Source organism: Sus scrofa, chromosome 14 (genome assembly GCF_000003025.6).
Source record: "Sus scrofa isolate TJ Tabasco breed Duroc chromosome 14, Sscrofa11.1, whole genome shotgun sequence".
NCBI lineage: Eukaryota > Metazoa > Chordata > Mammalia > Artiodactyla > Suidae > Sus > Sus scrofa.
Window position 1 is genome coordinate 135,402,528 of NC_010456.5, and position 13,249 is coordinate 135,415,776.

A 13,249-nucleotide genomic window follows, 5' to 3' on the forward strand; every position below is an offset into this window, starting at 1 on the left:
TTTTAACCGATTCGCTGGTTAAAAGACTTGAAATGGGTTTGAAGATGTGTATTAATGAGTTCCATTACCGCTCAAGACTGCCGGTTAATATCTACTGCAAGGAAAACAATAAATGAATTAGGATCTTTCCGACACTCTGCCAAGGGCAGTAATTTGTTCACTTTAAGCGACACGTTCTACCTGTGAGTTGCTGAAAATGAATCTGTATTAATTTTGCAGCAAAGACTCAGACTTGGCCGACACTATCATAGTCTGTCACCTTTAATTGACCTAGAGGGTTTTAATTAAATGAACAGATCAATAGCTTTCAGGATAATGAAGGCATCCACAGAACCCTTCTCCAGGAACACTGGGGACCATTCTTCTCACAGGAGGCGTTAGCTCACCCCCAGGATCAGGGGAAAGACCTGCTAAACAAAGTCCCTCTTGGAGCACACCCCTCAAATCCAGTCTTGTTGCCTTTCTGGCCCCCATCTTTCTGGGTCCTGACTTCAACCTACAGCTCCTTCTCCACGAGCGGGTCCTTCCGGGTCAGAAGGAGGACGAACAACTTTTTCAAAGTCTAAGGGTCCGTTTTGTCCCAGTCAAGCTTAATGAAGCAAGATAAGCGGTGAGGGGAGGGGCGAGAACCACCCATTGGCCCCAACTACCCTGCTACCCCCATGGGCTCCCACAGACACGGAGGGGGCTCTCTGCTCGGGGCCCAGGGGCTGAGGACGTGGGAGCACCGGGGCGGCTATAAAGTCCTTCAATGCCTGCAGTGGGCGAGGCAGGGCCCAGGGAGAAAGCCCTCTTCAGATGCTCCAGGGAACCAAGGAGACAGATGTGGCTGGTGAGAGCAGCTGGGGTCAAGCTCCAGATGGGGGCAGGTCCTATTCTTAGCTGCTAGAAGCATCTGGGCCAGCAAGTAACACAAGTCCCAGATGCTCCAAATCGGAGAGCTAAGCCCCATTCCAAGATGCTGAGCTCAAGGGCCATCGACTCCTCGAGGCTGAGCGCTGAGCCCGGGTTCTGACCCGGACACGGCAGGCCGGGAGGAGACCCTGGCTCACCTCCACCATCACCGCCTGGTGAGCATTAGGTCAGCAGAAGAACGGGGCTGAGGCACCCACTCCAGCATGGAGTGCAAACGGATTGCAGCGGTCCAGCTTGGTTTCAAGCCGATAACAATGATGGACATTATGTGAATAAGCTAATGAGCCAGTTCTATGACCCCAATGCTGCCTGACAGCTTGTTTTTGTTTTTGTTTTTGTTTTTGTTTTTTTGGTCTTTTTAGGGCTGCACCTGCAGCCAAGTTCCCAGGCTCGGGGTCGAATCAGAGCTGCAGCTGCCGGCCTGCACCATGGCCACAGCAACACGGGATCCAAGCCGTATCTGCAACCTACACCACAGGTCACAGCAATGCCAAATCCTTTAACCCACCGAATGGGGCCAGAGACTGAACTTGCATCCTCATGGATACCAGTTGGGTTCCTTACCACTGAGCCACAGTGGGAACTCCAGTGCTTGTTTTTCATCAAAGATTGCTTGGTCTGTGGTATCCACCTGCAAACTCCCAGACCAGGCTTCCCAGGCAAAATGAAGCACCTGGCCTTCCCTGGACCTCCGAGGGCACATGCCTGGCGGCTGTTCTTGGTGGGGAGCTGACACGCACAGCTGTGTTATATACCAAGGTAGCAGCAATCAGACGGCAGGGCAAGGACACAGGCCATCAGGGCTGATGTGCACACCCGCCTGCTCAGGGACATCCTCGGGGTCCAGGGGCCCCGGGTGGGCTGCAGGGTCATCACCTACTTGCTTCTGAGTGTCGTGTGGAAGTGGTAACTAGGTCTGTCAAGGTCTAACCGTCGTTTCTCAGAGTGGGCTTTGGTGCTGGCCAATCAAGGAGCTTTTTATAATAATGATGGATTGTAATTTCCACCTATTAGTCCTCTCAAATCACAGCCCTAGGACAGATTTCATCCCTAGAAGTATATCATGTGGTCCCTCTTCTCCAAAATTGGTGCTGCTGGTTAATTGCTGTATATAACGTACACGCTACACACGTCGAGTCCTCCCACACAATCCCTTTACTGCTGTCAGCCCTCCTCCCAGGCTGCCAATGCTTCCCTTTGGTTCTTCCCAAGAATAATCACCATGGTAGCACGTGAGGAGCATCCTCTGTGTCCCGGGCACAGGGCTAGGTGCTTTCCGTGCCCCAGCTCTCTCAGTCCACACAACGCTCTGAGTGGAGAACTATTCTTATTTCCCCTTTAAGGTCAAGGACATCAAGACCTGGAGGGACCAACTAAGCACTTGAGACACAACTGGCATAGCTGGGGTGGAAATGCAGGCAAGCTGATGCCCAGGTTTTAAACCACGAAGCAACCCAGCCCGGTAAGTGCGAGTGCTCAGACTCCCTTCCAGGGTGGTCCACTGTGACCCCGGGCACAGAGAGAAGCAAAACAGGAGCCGGGCTGCTGCCTGCTTGGCCTGTGAGTCCCAGCAGGCAGGTGGACACGGTCTGAGACCAGTGGGATGGACCCACCCGTTAACACAGCAGCAGCAAGGATCCGCTTGACTCTGGCTGCACGAGGCTTGGCACTGGCACAAAGAACAAGGATGAGGGTACCCTGCCCTTGGCCCTCAGATACCCGGAAGTCAGCAAGGGGCTCAAGGCATGGGACACAGCCCTTGATAGCGTCAATGCCAGGAAGAAATGCAAACAGGAAGTTCAGGGGATGCTGGGCTTCAGGGGTCAAAGAAGGCTTTCTACAGGACGTGGATCTAAAAAGACACAGGTTGAATTACAGGGCGGTCTGCTGGGGTCCAACACGGGCACATGCAGCCCTCAGGCGACCTGCCTGGGAGAGGAGGGGCCTCACACAAGAGGGAAAACACCTGCACTCAAGCGCAGGTAAGGGGAGTCCTGTAGAAGCAGGTCGCAGAGGTTCAGCCCAAACGAAGGGGCAGCTGGTGCTAACTTCGTGATGAGTGAAAAGTAGGACATACGGGAGGGGAAGGGTGACGGAGGCAGCCACGCACCCAGCTGCACCCCGCCCTGCAGGGTAATTGGGACCTGGGGACCGTCTCTTAGTTCCTCTGTAAAGGTTTACCTACAAGTACAAGCATCACACTGTCCATGTTTCAAGCACAGGGGGGTGTTTCGGAATGTCCCCTCTGTCCCTACATCACTTCTCGGACTCTCAGTCCAGGATGTCCTTCCTCTTCTTCCCTTCAAGCCAACGCAGCCCGCCAAGCAGTTATGAATTAAGAAGAGCTGAGATGAGCCAAGATTTCTGCCGATGAGGAAGTTGCCCCTGGAACAGTCACTGCTTTTTAAGCTGAATCACTCCCACATGTAGCTGGAACATCTGCAAGAGCCCAGGGCCCATCAGAGAGAAGGCCTGGGTGCAGAGAGCATCTGAAGGACCCCGGACAACACCCTCCCCTGCCCCGCCCCGCTCCAACCAGGTCTTCAGAATCAGCTGAGGGCAGACGCACAGGTGCGCTCAGCAATTGAGCTCTCTCTTGGCCAGAAACACAAGCACAGGCCAGCTGGTGAATTTGATCAAGTCTATCAGGACTTTCCCGAGGTATATTGTTCTCTAATTGCCAGGGCAAGTTAACAAATCCCTAATTGCTCATTTTTGGCTTTGCAAACAGAAGCAGGATATAATATAGAAAAACCTGTGAAACAATACAAACATGGGAGGGGGAACCGAGCACGTCACTTTCCAGCAGGATTTCAGCTGTTTGCCAGCCTGAGTTTTAAAGTTGGTCATAGTTTGCTTTTACTTCCAAAGCCTAAGGAAGATGGGGAGTCTTTTCTTCTTGGTCCTGCCTCATGCTAGCATCAGTGGAGTGTCTGGAATGTACCCGCCCAAGGCCCCACCCAGGCCGATCAAACCAGAGTCCCCGGACTAAGCCTTAGAATCAGTATTTTGAAAGGAAACACACAAACAAAGACCTTTCCAGGGGATTCGAATGCCCAGCCCAGACTGAGACCCAGATCTGACTCCATGGCCCCTGGTCTAACCTCCCAGACCCATCCCTCCGCCTCCCCACCAGAAGGATTCGCCATTTACAAAAATTCTCCTGCATCCACTTGACTTTGGGATGAAGTTTAATTTTCAAAGAGTCATTGTTCAAAATAGATCAGCAAGCACGGGCTGCCCGGGAGTCAGACCTCGCTGCAGGTTCTGGTGTGAGAGGGGAGGACAGCACTGGGACAGGAGGCTAACAGCCACGTGGGTTTCCTGCTTTCGGAAAGTTCCATCCAGCCATCGCCTCTCTCTCTGAGCCCTGTGCCCTACTCTCTGACCCCCCAAGGAGCCCCAGGAAACTCCTGCTCTTGCTTCCCTGGCCCAAAGCCTCGTCACCTGTCACCTCATCCTTGTGCCCACTGGGACCCCTGTTCCTCTCAGCCTCCGCTTTTCCTTGGTCTAGGAGGGCTGGGGTACAGTGTGGGTGGAGAGTCAAGGCCAGAGTTCCTGCACAGAGGGTCCACAGAGACCAGGGCTCATTCCTGATCCTGCTTATTATCGCCGCTCGAACCTGTGCTGATTGCTTAACCTACCTCTGCAGACCTCAGCTTCCTCTGCTCTAAAAATGGGCATGACCGGATCCACCCGGGAGTGTCTATAAAGCACGTAGGGCCTGGCACGTAGTAACTGCTCAGCACATTTATCAGGCACCATCTATTCCAATGTCTCTAAATCCTCATCTTTCTCACATCCCTGTCCCCTTCCCTCATCAGGTCTTCACAACTTCTGCACAACTGACACCTACCAGTTCTCTCTGACTTTGGTGACATCATCCTCCAGACTCACTAGGGTCTAGACGGCTTTGCAGGACACCCAGGATCCCAGCCACTGAATCCCCTGAAGCTTCCTCTGGCCCTGCCCTAGCTGTGCACACACACACCCCTTATGCACACACACGTGCACCTGTGCAACCGGCCCCCCATCACCCCGGCTTCTTCGTTAGACGGCGTTATTCGCCATGTCCTCCCCTGCTGTCCTCCTGGTGAAACCCCACTCACCTTTCAAAATCTCATCCCTGCAAAGCCCCCCTGACTGACCCCCAGAAAGAGGTAAGTGATTCTCTTCTGCATCGCCATAGCCCTTGACTGATAGCGCCAGCCTAGTTCCTATCACCCCAGACCACGCTCAGTGGCGGTGAGTGTGCTTCCGTACAAAGCTGTGACCTCTTTGAGCAGAGGGCCCACATCTGACGTGCTCTGGATTCTGGAGGCGCAGGGCTTGGTCCCACCCAGGAGGCTTTCTGGATGGAGCTGAACGTCTGGAAGGGCTTTGGCTTTGATTTTTCTGAAAACTTTGAAAATTCAATTTAAATATAATAGGATTGTTTGGAAACACAGCGATCATGAAGCCTTTTCAAACTGCTATATGTAGGATGTGAGTTTTCTGAGCATCCTTGCCATGAGGGATTTGGCAATGGGCCCTATTTCCTCTCCCACTGTCCCCAGGGGGCGGGGGGGCGGCATTGCTGAGAATTATGGTCACCTTAAGACAGTGGCTGCCAGCTACCGTAGTACCTGAGAACCGCCTGGGGAGCACCTACCAATCCTCGTGTCCGGGCCCCACCAAGACACCCCCACCAAGACAGCCCCACCAAGACACCCCCACCAAGACACCCCCACCAAGACACCCCCACCAAGACACCCCACCAAGACAGCCCCCACCAAGACACCCCCACCAAGACAGCCCCCACCAAGACAGCCCCCACCAAGACACCCCCACCAAGACACCCCCACCAAGACACCCCCACCAAGACACCCCCACCAAGACAGCCCCACCAAGACACCCCCACCAAGACAGCCCGGTAGCAAGGCCTTGGAAAGCTTCTCCAACACGGTTTGTGCTGAGAGCTGCTAGCACCAAACAGCCCGACACCCTTCCACTGGGACCGTGGCTGAGGCAGGTGGCGTAGGTGGCGTCCTCTCCTCGTGAACAGGTCGTGTAAGGAGTGTTGGTGAGCAAATATGCCCAGGTTAGACCAGACTTTCAGGGACCCTCCCAGCTCTGAAATCACCTTGGCCAAGGGTGAGCTCCCTCTGTGAGGAACTTTCCAACAGCTGATTGAGCTAAAGCCAATTTCTGTGTCCCAGGATGGTGGCCTGTGTGTCCCTTATCCATGAGCGCCTGCCCTTGGGGGGCCTGTGGGACCCGCCCAGTGAGACTTGAGAAGAGGCCTGCTGGGAGCTCCCAAGAGGATCAGATGCGTCTCCATCGGGGTTCAGCATCCAGCCCCCAGACTGGAGCTCTGCCTGGCCAGAAGGGAGCCTGGGGCAGAAGCATGCCAAGACCACCACAGACCGGACAGCGTGGGGTGGCCTGTCCTGCAGCTGTCCCAGGCCCCGGGCATTCTGCATTAGAGGAAGGGGAAGTCGGGTTCCGCCCAGGACCAGAGACAGACCCCGCCTCATTTCCAAACATTTACATGATGGGAGTGATTTAATTACCCCCAAAGAACTTACCTTGTCAACGTGATTAGCGATCTCTATTAATCGCTGCTTAACTTTTTCCAGATCTTTTCCTTGCCTCTGAAACTAAATAATTTTAAATGTCAGCATTAATAAGGGCAAGCATATCAATCAAACCTCATCTTCCCAGCTCCTGGAAATGTGAAATCTCAGGCTTTGCAAATCCCCCAGGGCCCTCCCAGGTTTATGGTGAAATGAGTTTCTCTCCTGGCCAGTAATTTCCCCATCCAGGGATTTTCTGAAACTCCCTGAAATTCACCCAAGCCAAGTGCTCAGAAGACAGTAACTTTTGTGAGTTTTCCAGCCTCATAAATGATAGAGGCAGTGACATGTTTTGGCAAAGAGGAAACAGACAACCGGAAGGCCGTCCAAAACCATCCTTCATATCGTCAGCTTGATCTGAACTTCTTCCGAAACTGCCTTTATTATTTGTTTTTAAAAATTAAAGAATAGAAGCTCATGGCAACCGGTCAAACGCTACAGAGAATGGATACAAAGTTACTCAATTCCCCCTTCTCCCCTCCAGTCTGAGCTTCCAGAGTGGAAACAGTTTCGTGAGAAATTGTCAAATCTGTTTCATTCATAGGTATGGAGCCAGCCTGTGAGAAGACGTCACCTCATTCATAGCAGGTAGTGGACGCAAGGAATGAACAGGGAGATGGCAATCTAAAAAAGGCTAATTAAAAATTAATGAAAAGAAAAAAACCAGAGTGTCACGCCCTGCTTCAGAAGGTAGGATTTTTCTGTTGTATCTCCATAGCCTTCGTTCATTCATGCATTTTCATTTAGGACACAGCGGACATCTTTTAAACTAAACTTTTCCAAAACGTGTTTTAGAATATATTCTAAAGCCATCTGTCATTTCCCCCCAGTAATTCTCCCTGTCTGGAGAGCTTAGCTGCACGCCAGCTCTGCAGTCCTTGTGAATATTTTGTGATACCAGATACATTTTTTAATATTTTCTTTTCTTTTCTCTTCTTTTCTTTTCTAGGGTTTCATGTGCAGCATATGGAAGTTCCCAGGCTAGGGGACTGAATCAGAGCTCTAGCTTCCAGACTACATCACAGCCATAGCAAGGTGGGATCCGAGCTGCGTCTGCAACCTACACCACAGCTCATGGCAATGCCGGATCCTTAACCCACTGAACAAGGAAGGCCAGGGATTGAACCTGCGTCCTCATGGATACTAGTTGGGTTCGTTCTGAAAAATCCAAACTCCCATTTTTAATACTTTATACTTTATAATATCGGAAAACCATTTCTAATGGGTTGTTGACAATGCTTTTAAGGCCTCATAGAAAATGAGGTTAATTAAAGCAAGTGATAACTTGCTGAACATTTTCTCCCTCTCCCCCTTTTTTTTTTAAAACCAACTGTACTGAGGAATTTCAAAACGTTCTTACCTCTCTGTTGTCTGCCACAATAACCAGCTCTACATACTTGGTCATCTTGAGGGTTTCTCTTTTATGCTGCCAAAAATAAACATGGATTAATTGCCTTTACAGCCTCTCTGGGGCTTCCAGAACACTCAGTATCTCTCGATTCAAGCACCTTGAACTCTGGTGACACTCCGTTCTTACCCGAACCACCAGTTCCCACACCTCCGTTCCACGTGCACGTTCATATCCGACCCCAACGACCTCTGTAAAACCTTCTCAACACAAAGGATCAGTTCCCATTTCCATCTGGGAAATCCTTAAAAAGGAATTTACCCTTTTTGCCGGATCACTGATTATAGGATCAGAACAAGCTGAAGTCATTATTAAACAAAACACACACACAAGCAAAACCCAAACTCTCTCTGGAACAAGAGCCAGTCAAGGGCGGTTCATTTCGGGCCTGATGGAGCACATTTCAAGGTCACTGCAGATGATGGATTCAGGGTCTCAGGAGTGTTCCCTTTGCCTTTATGGTCCAGTTTTGTGCTTTGAGAAAAGTGAAAGCAAAGATATTTTGAGCAGGAACTGCATAGCCCTTCTGGAGAAACACTGAGTTGTGTCCAGTCCAAGGAGCTGATTCTTTGTGGCTGATCCTTTAAAAATCTAGTTAGGAGCAAAGAAAGAACAGGGAACAGCCAGGTGGATAAATGGGGAACAGAGCCAGGCAAGAGGGAGGTACTAGGAGGAAAACCAGAACGCAATGGAAGGAACAGACTAGAAAGAAACAGCGTCAAGGGAAAACAATAGGTCTGAACCATGCCCCTGGAGAAAAGGGATCTGGTAAGCATGAAATGGTTTGGAAGAATATGGAAATTGTACATCCTAGGGCAGGACGGATGAAAACTCAGGCCGCCCAGGTACAAACTCCCTCCCATATAAAGGCAGCCTCTGAAGTGGGTTACATTTTAATCGAGTTTCCTCAAAAACAAAACAAAGCAAAACAAATGAACCCACATTCACACTCTTCCATGAATCACTGGCAAACCCCAGAGGCGTTTTTAGGAGAAAAAGAGCAATTGATGGAGGGTGGTCTCAAGGAGCAAACGATAAAAACACAAAAACAAAGCCTCCTGTTTCTGCAATAAAATGCAGTTGGAGGAAACAGGGGTTGAGCTGGCCTGGGACCCTTGCCTGATGTGGCAGCTTTCTGAGTCCGCTGCACATACGGCTTGAAAACCTGCCTGTTAGAACCACGCTTGCAGACAAAAGCAAAAATGACCAAGGCGTGCTTTGAATCAGACTTCCAGTCACATAATCCCGAGGGAAACATCTTTTATAAAACAAATCCCCATCAGTCCGGAATCTTCCAAACAGATTTTTACAAGAGAAATGTTTGTATCATGGCAGCGTTCCTCCTTGCCGCCCAGCTGTGCTGATTCATGAATTTAGGTGTCCCTAAAGAAATCTGGAAACCTTATGGAGGAAGGAAAAATAAAACCCCATGAAAGGGATAATTTCTCATACTTTTACAATGTTTCGAGGAAAAAAAAGGCAAGCTTTGTAACTATGTGTTGTAGGCATATGCTTTATGGTGCTAAGTAACCACTTGAAAAAGAAGAAAAGATTAGCCCCAGTGGTACCCACTGGTATATGCAAAATGAGACACCTTCTCAAAGGGTGATGCTCTTACCCCCTTTCTTTATTGAGGTTTGGAAAGCAAGAAGCCTCTTTTGTTTAACCCCACCCCCCATAATTTCCTGAGTTACCAAAAAGAGATTCGGCTAACGTGACAGAAGAAAAGAGAGCTCTGGTAAAGACACAAATACATTACTATCCCACCAAAAAGCTCATAGAGAGACCCCTGGTTGTTTAGATGTTTACACCTTTCAGACTTGGAAGGGGTGAAATAAACGACCAGGGGATATTTCCAAATGGCCTTGGATCATCGTTTCGAAAGAACACACTTCCAGATAATGAAAACAAACACATGAACCCAATTTTCCTGTCTCTGCAGTTTGCAGAGAAGTCCAAATTTTCTCATGAATTCAGAGAATTGCTAGCTCAGAGAGAAGCCTAACCACATCATAATAAAAAGCCATGGGGGAGTGGCTGGCTCATGGCCGCCAAGTTTTATTCTTCCATCAGCTGCGCACACAGAGAGGCTTAAATTACCTCCACATGGTTCCACCTATATGGGCTATCTGGTTTAAAAAAAAAAAAATCATTTTTAAAATGTTTGCTAAACAGAGCAACATTTTAAGCTGGTTGCTTGATAGAGTTTTCATTCTGGGGGTTATAAACGAAAGCCTTTCTCCAAACAGATAGGAGTGTAAGCTCCTGAGAAGGGCCAGCGGTCTCTGCCCCAAGGTGGAGACCGAGCCGCCCTGTGAGTCCCGCTCAAGAGGGAGCGGGTGCCGAGCCCCTCCAAGTGATCTCGGCCAAGTTCTGGGGGAGAAGGGCCCTGCGCATGTTCCCACAAGAACTTGGCGTTGGGAATTCACCCCACGCGAGGCAGAAAAGCAAGTTGAGATTAGGGTGACAATAAATTCTCACTGTAGCTCTCCTTCCTGGGGCCATACCCGTGACATGGCGGTACGTGGACAGCACAGTGGCAGCTGGTGTCCTGAGGCCGGCGAGATGGGGGCGGGTCACAGCAGTGGGCAGGCTGCCTACCGTCCAGTGAGCGAAGCAAGAGCATGGACGGGATGAGGGTGAGGGAGGGACGGGGGCCAGGGGCAGGGGCAGGAGGCTGACCCGTGGGTAGTTTAATTCTCCGAGAGCAGTGGGAAACCCTTGAGGGTGAGGTGCTTTACATATCACCCTGGGGAGTTCCCGTTATGGCTCAGTGGGTTAAGCACCCGACTAGGATCCATGAGGATGCAAGTTGGATCCCTGGCCGCGCTCAGTGGGTTACGGATCTGGCGTTGCCGTGAGCTTCGGTGTAGGTCACAGACAGGCTTGGATCCCACATTGCCGTGGCTGTAGCATAAGCCTGGGCTGCAGCTCTGATTCAGTCCCTTAGCCTGGGAACTTCCATATGCCACAGGTGTGGCCCTAAAAAGAAAAAAACAATCCCTCTGGCTGCTGGAGGAGAAGGGATTCTGGGAAGACAAGACTGGAGGGTGGGGGTGAGAGCTGGGACCGTGTGAGGCGGCAGGATGGGGAAAGGCGCACAGGTTCAAGCTCGGTGCTTTAACCAGACAGCAGAACAGTAACAACGGAGCCAAGACCTTCTCCATAGGTGGCAAGATCAGCGAATTCCACGAGTCGAAAGTTTGGTTTATCGTCCTCTGAGTAAAGAAAGATCACTGTTGGCTCCTGGCCTTGAGTCTAAGGCCAATTGATGAATATCAACGAGCCCTGGTCTCTGCTCTGAGAGGTCATCTCTCACATCCTCACCAATAACCTGCATGCAGTCAAAGCACACGGATCTTATCTGCCTGATACAGCCTCTGAAGCCTGGCGATCATACAGGCTGCAGAACCAGCTGGACAAAATGCTGGAATAACAGGCTGAATCGGATGAACTGAGAGTTACAGGGACAAAGGCAAAGTATATTTTTGGCTGTGCCCAGGGCATGTGGAAGTTCCTGGGCCAGGGATCGCACCTGAGCCACAGCAGTGACCCGAGCTGCTGCAGTGACAATGCTGAGTCCCTAACCACTAGGCAGCTGGGGAACGCCAACAAATGCAAAGTATTGAAATGGAGTCCCCAACACCAGCGGCACAAGGGAAAGCTGTTACTTATTTAGCTAGAGTTTTCATCGACTCAAGACTCCATAGGAATCCACACCTGAAGAGCTTGGAGCCTGGGTCCACACTGAGAGATGCCCAGGGCTGAGGGCCAAGGAAGCAATCGTGGTGCTGGCTCTGTTATCCCACCACCAAGCTTTAAGGATGACAAGGCAGTAAGGGAACTTCGCATGGCCTCTTAGAGGAGGTACCGAGGTGAGGGTGGTCACGTCAGAGAGAAATTAACCATGCCTGCCATAATCAATCAGTTTCCCAATGGTTCTGGCCAGTTCCTGATATTCACCCATTACTGGACACTACCGATAAGAAACATCACTATTAAGTCTACCCCCATGGCCACTACTGTGGCTTCTATTAAACCAAGATGGCAGGCTGTCCAGAAACCCCAAAGCAACAGCCCTGGTCTCTTTTCAGACTGTCTGCGTTTGGGGAAACACCACGGGGTCTTCCTGACCTTCTGTCCTATTTATACTCAGTAGCGCAGGTGAACTCGGCTTTCTAGAGAAGGCACTGACGTTTACGTTTGACTCATAATTATCCATCCTAGTGGAGGGGAACAATAGCACGGATAATCCCCAAAGAGAGGATAATTCAAAAATAATTTACATTTGCCTTCGGGATGTATTCTGTGATTTTTCTCCAGTAGCAGATTTACCGCCTTCATCTCCCCTCCAGGCTCCTCCAGCTGGGGTTAAAATCCTTTTGCATTTTTGAATGCACAGCTGATGGGGAGGGAGGGAGAGCGGAGAGGCAAGGGCTCTTTGCGTTGGACTGAGACGCTGCAGAGGAAGGCACGGGCCATGACGCCCTCTGACCACAGGCGCCCTTCCAGAAGCAACTTGGGTTCTCACTAAAACCTAATGGAGAGCCTTGTAAAAATGACAAACAATAGCTCAAGATCCTATTATAGCCAGTGCAGACCCTGAGTGCAGATTTATTCCTGCTGCTCCTTGAAAAAAAGCACACATCTGCAGAAAAAACAAAAACAAAAAAACAGCCTGCAAGCCAATCTTTGCAACAGTTACCATTTAGAGGGGGCAGAAGAATGCAGGGGAAAAGCACACGCAGTTGCTGCAGTGCATAGACAAGATGAGTTCGCTGCAGTTACATTGATCTCTAAGTATAAAATACAAGCAACAGAAGCGAGGCAGGTAAGCAGCACAGAACCTGAATATGTCCCGTTCCTATTTATCTACCAGGGGTGCCGCCCCAAACGGTCTTGTATATAATTCCAGTGCCCACCTCTTCCCCTTATTTGCAAACTATTTTTTGTGTCTTTTCACGATAAGGCTGTACTTAAAGTCAAAGACTTTGTTGCTTTCATAAAAACAATCAGGAGGAGAAACACTGAGAGAGCAGAGTTGAAATGCCTGAGCCGCCTCCCCTTTTCCATGTAAAGGTTCGTTTACACGTCAATATGCAATATTAGCCAAACAACACTCTTAGGAGGTTTCCTCCCTCTCCCTGCAAGTCAACATGACTGGAAATTACCATGCCCATCACAGTTCGAGGGAGCAGTGAGCTTAAAGAATTAATAGGTGGCTGCCAAGGACAGACGGGGTGCGCACTTCTAAATGAAACGGCGAACGTATCTGAGTGTGGCTTAAACTGTCAAGGTATAAATCGCACAA

The 13,249-nt window shown here is 50.2% G+C and overlaps 1 protein-coding gene across 4 annotated transcripts in view; it reads right to left on the reverse strand.

Annotated features, from left to right (window-relative positions):
- The window catches only part of ADAM12 (ADAM metallopeptidase domain 12), a 379,957-nt gene that overhangs the window by 100,340 nt on the left and 266,368 nt on the right, over positions 1-13,249 (reverse strand). For 3 of the 4 annotated variants that reach the window (XM_021072593.1, XM_021072591.1, XM_021072592.1), the window contains exons 7-8: positions 7,891-7,956; positions 6,483-6,554 (exon numbers count right to left, since the gene is read on the reverse strand). In XM_021072593.1, the coding sequence (XP_020928252.1) occupies positions 6,483-6,554; positions 7,891-7,956 (138 nt within the window). Of the gene's footprint in view, positions 1-6,482; positions 6,555-7,890; positions 7,957-8,067; positions 10,446-13,249 lie in introns of those variants that run through there. The other variant, XM_021072594.1, reaches the window with a different exon arrangement.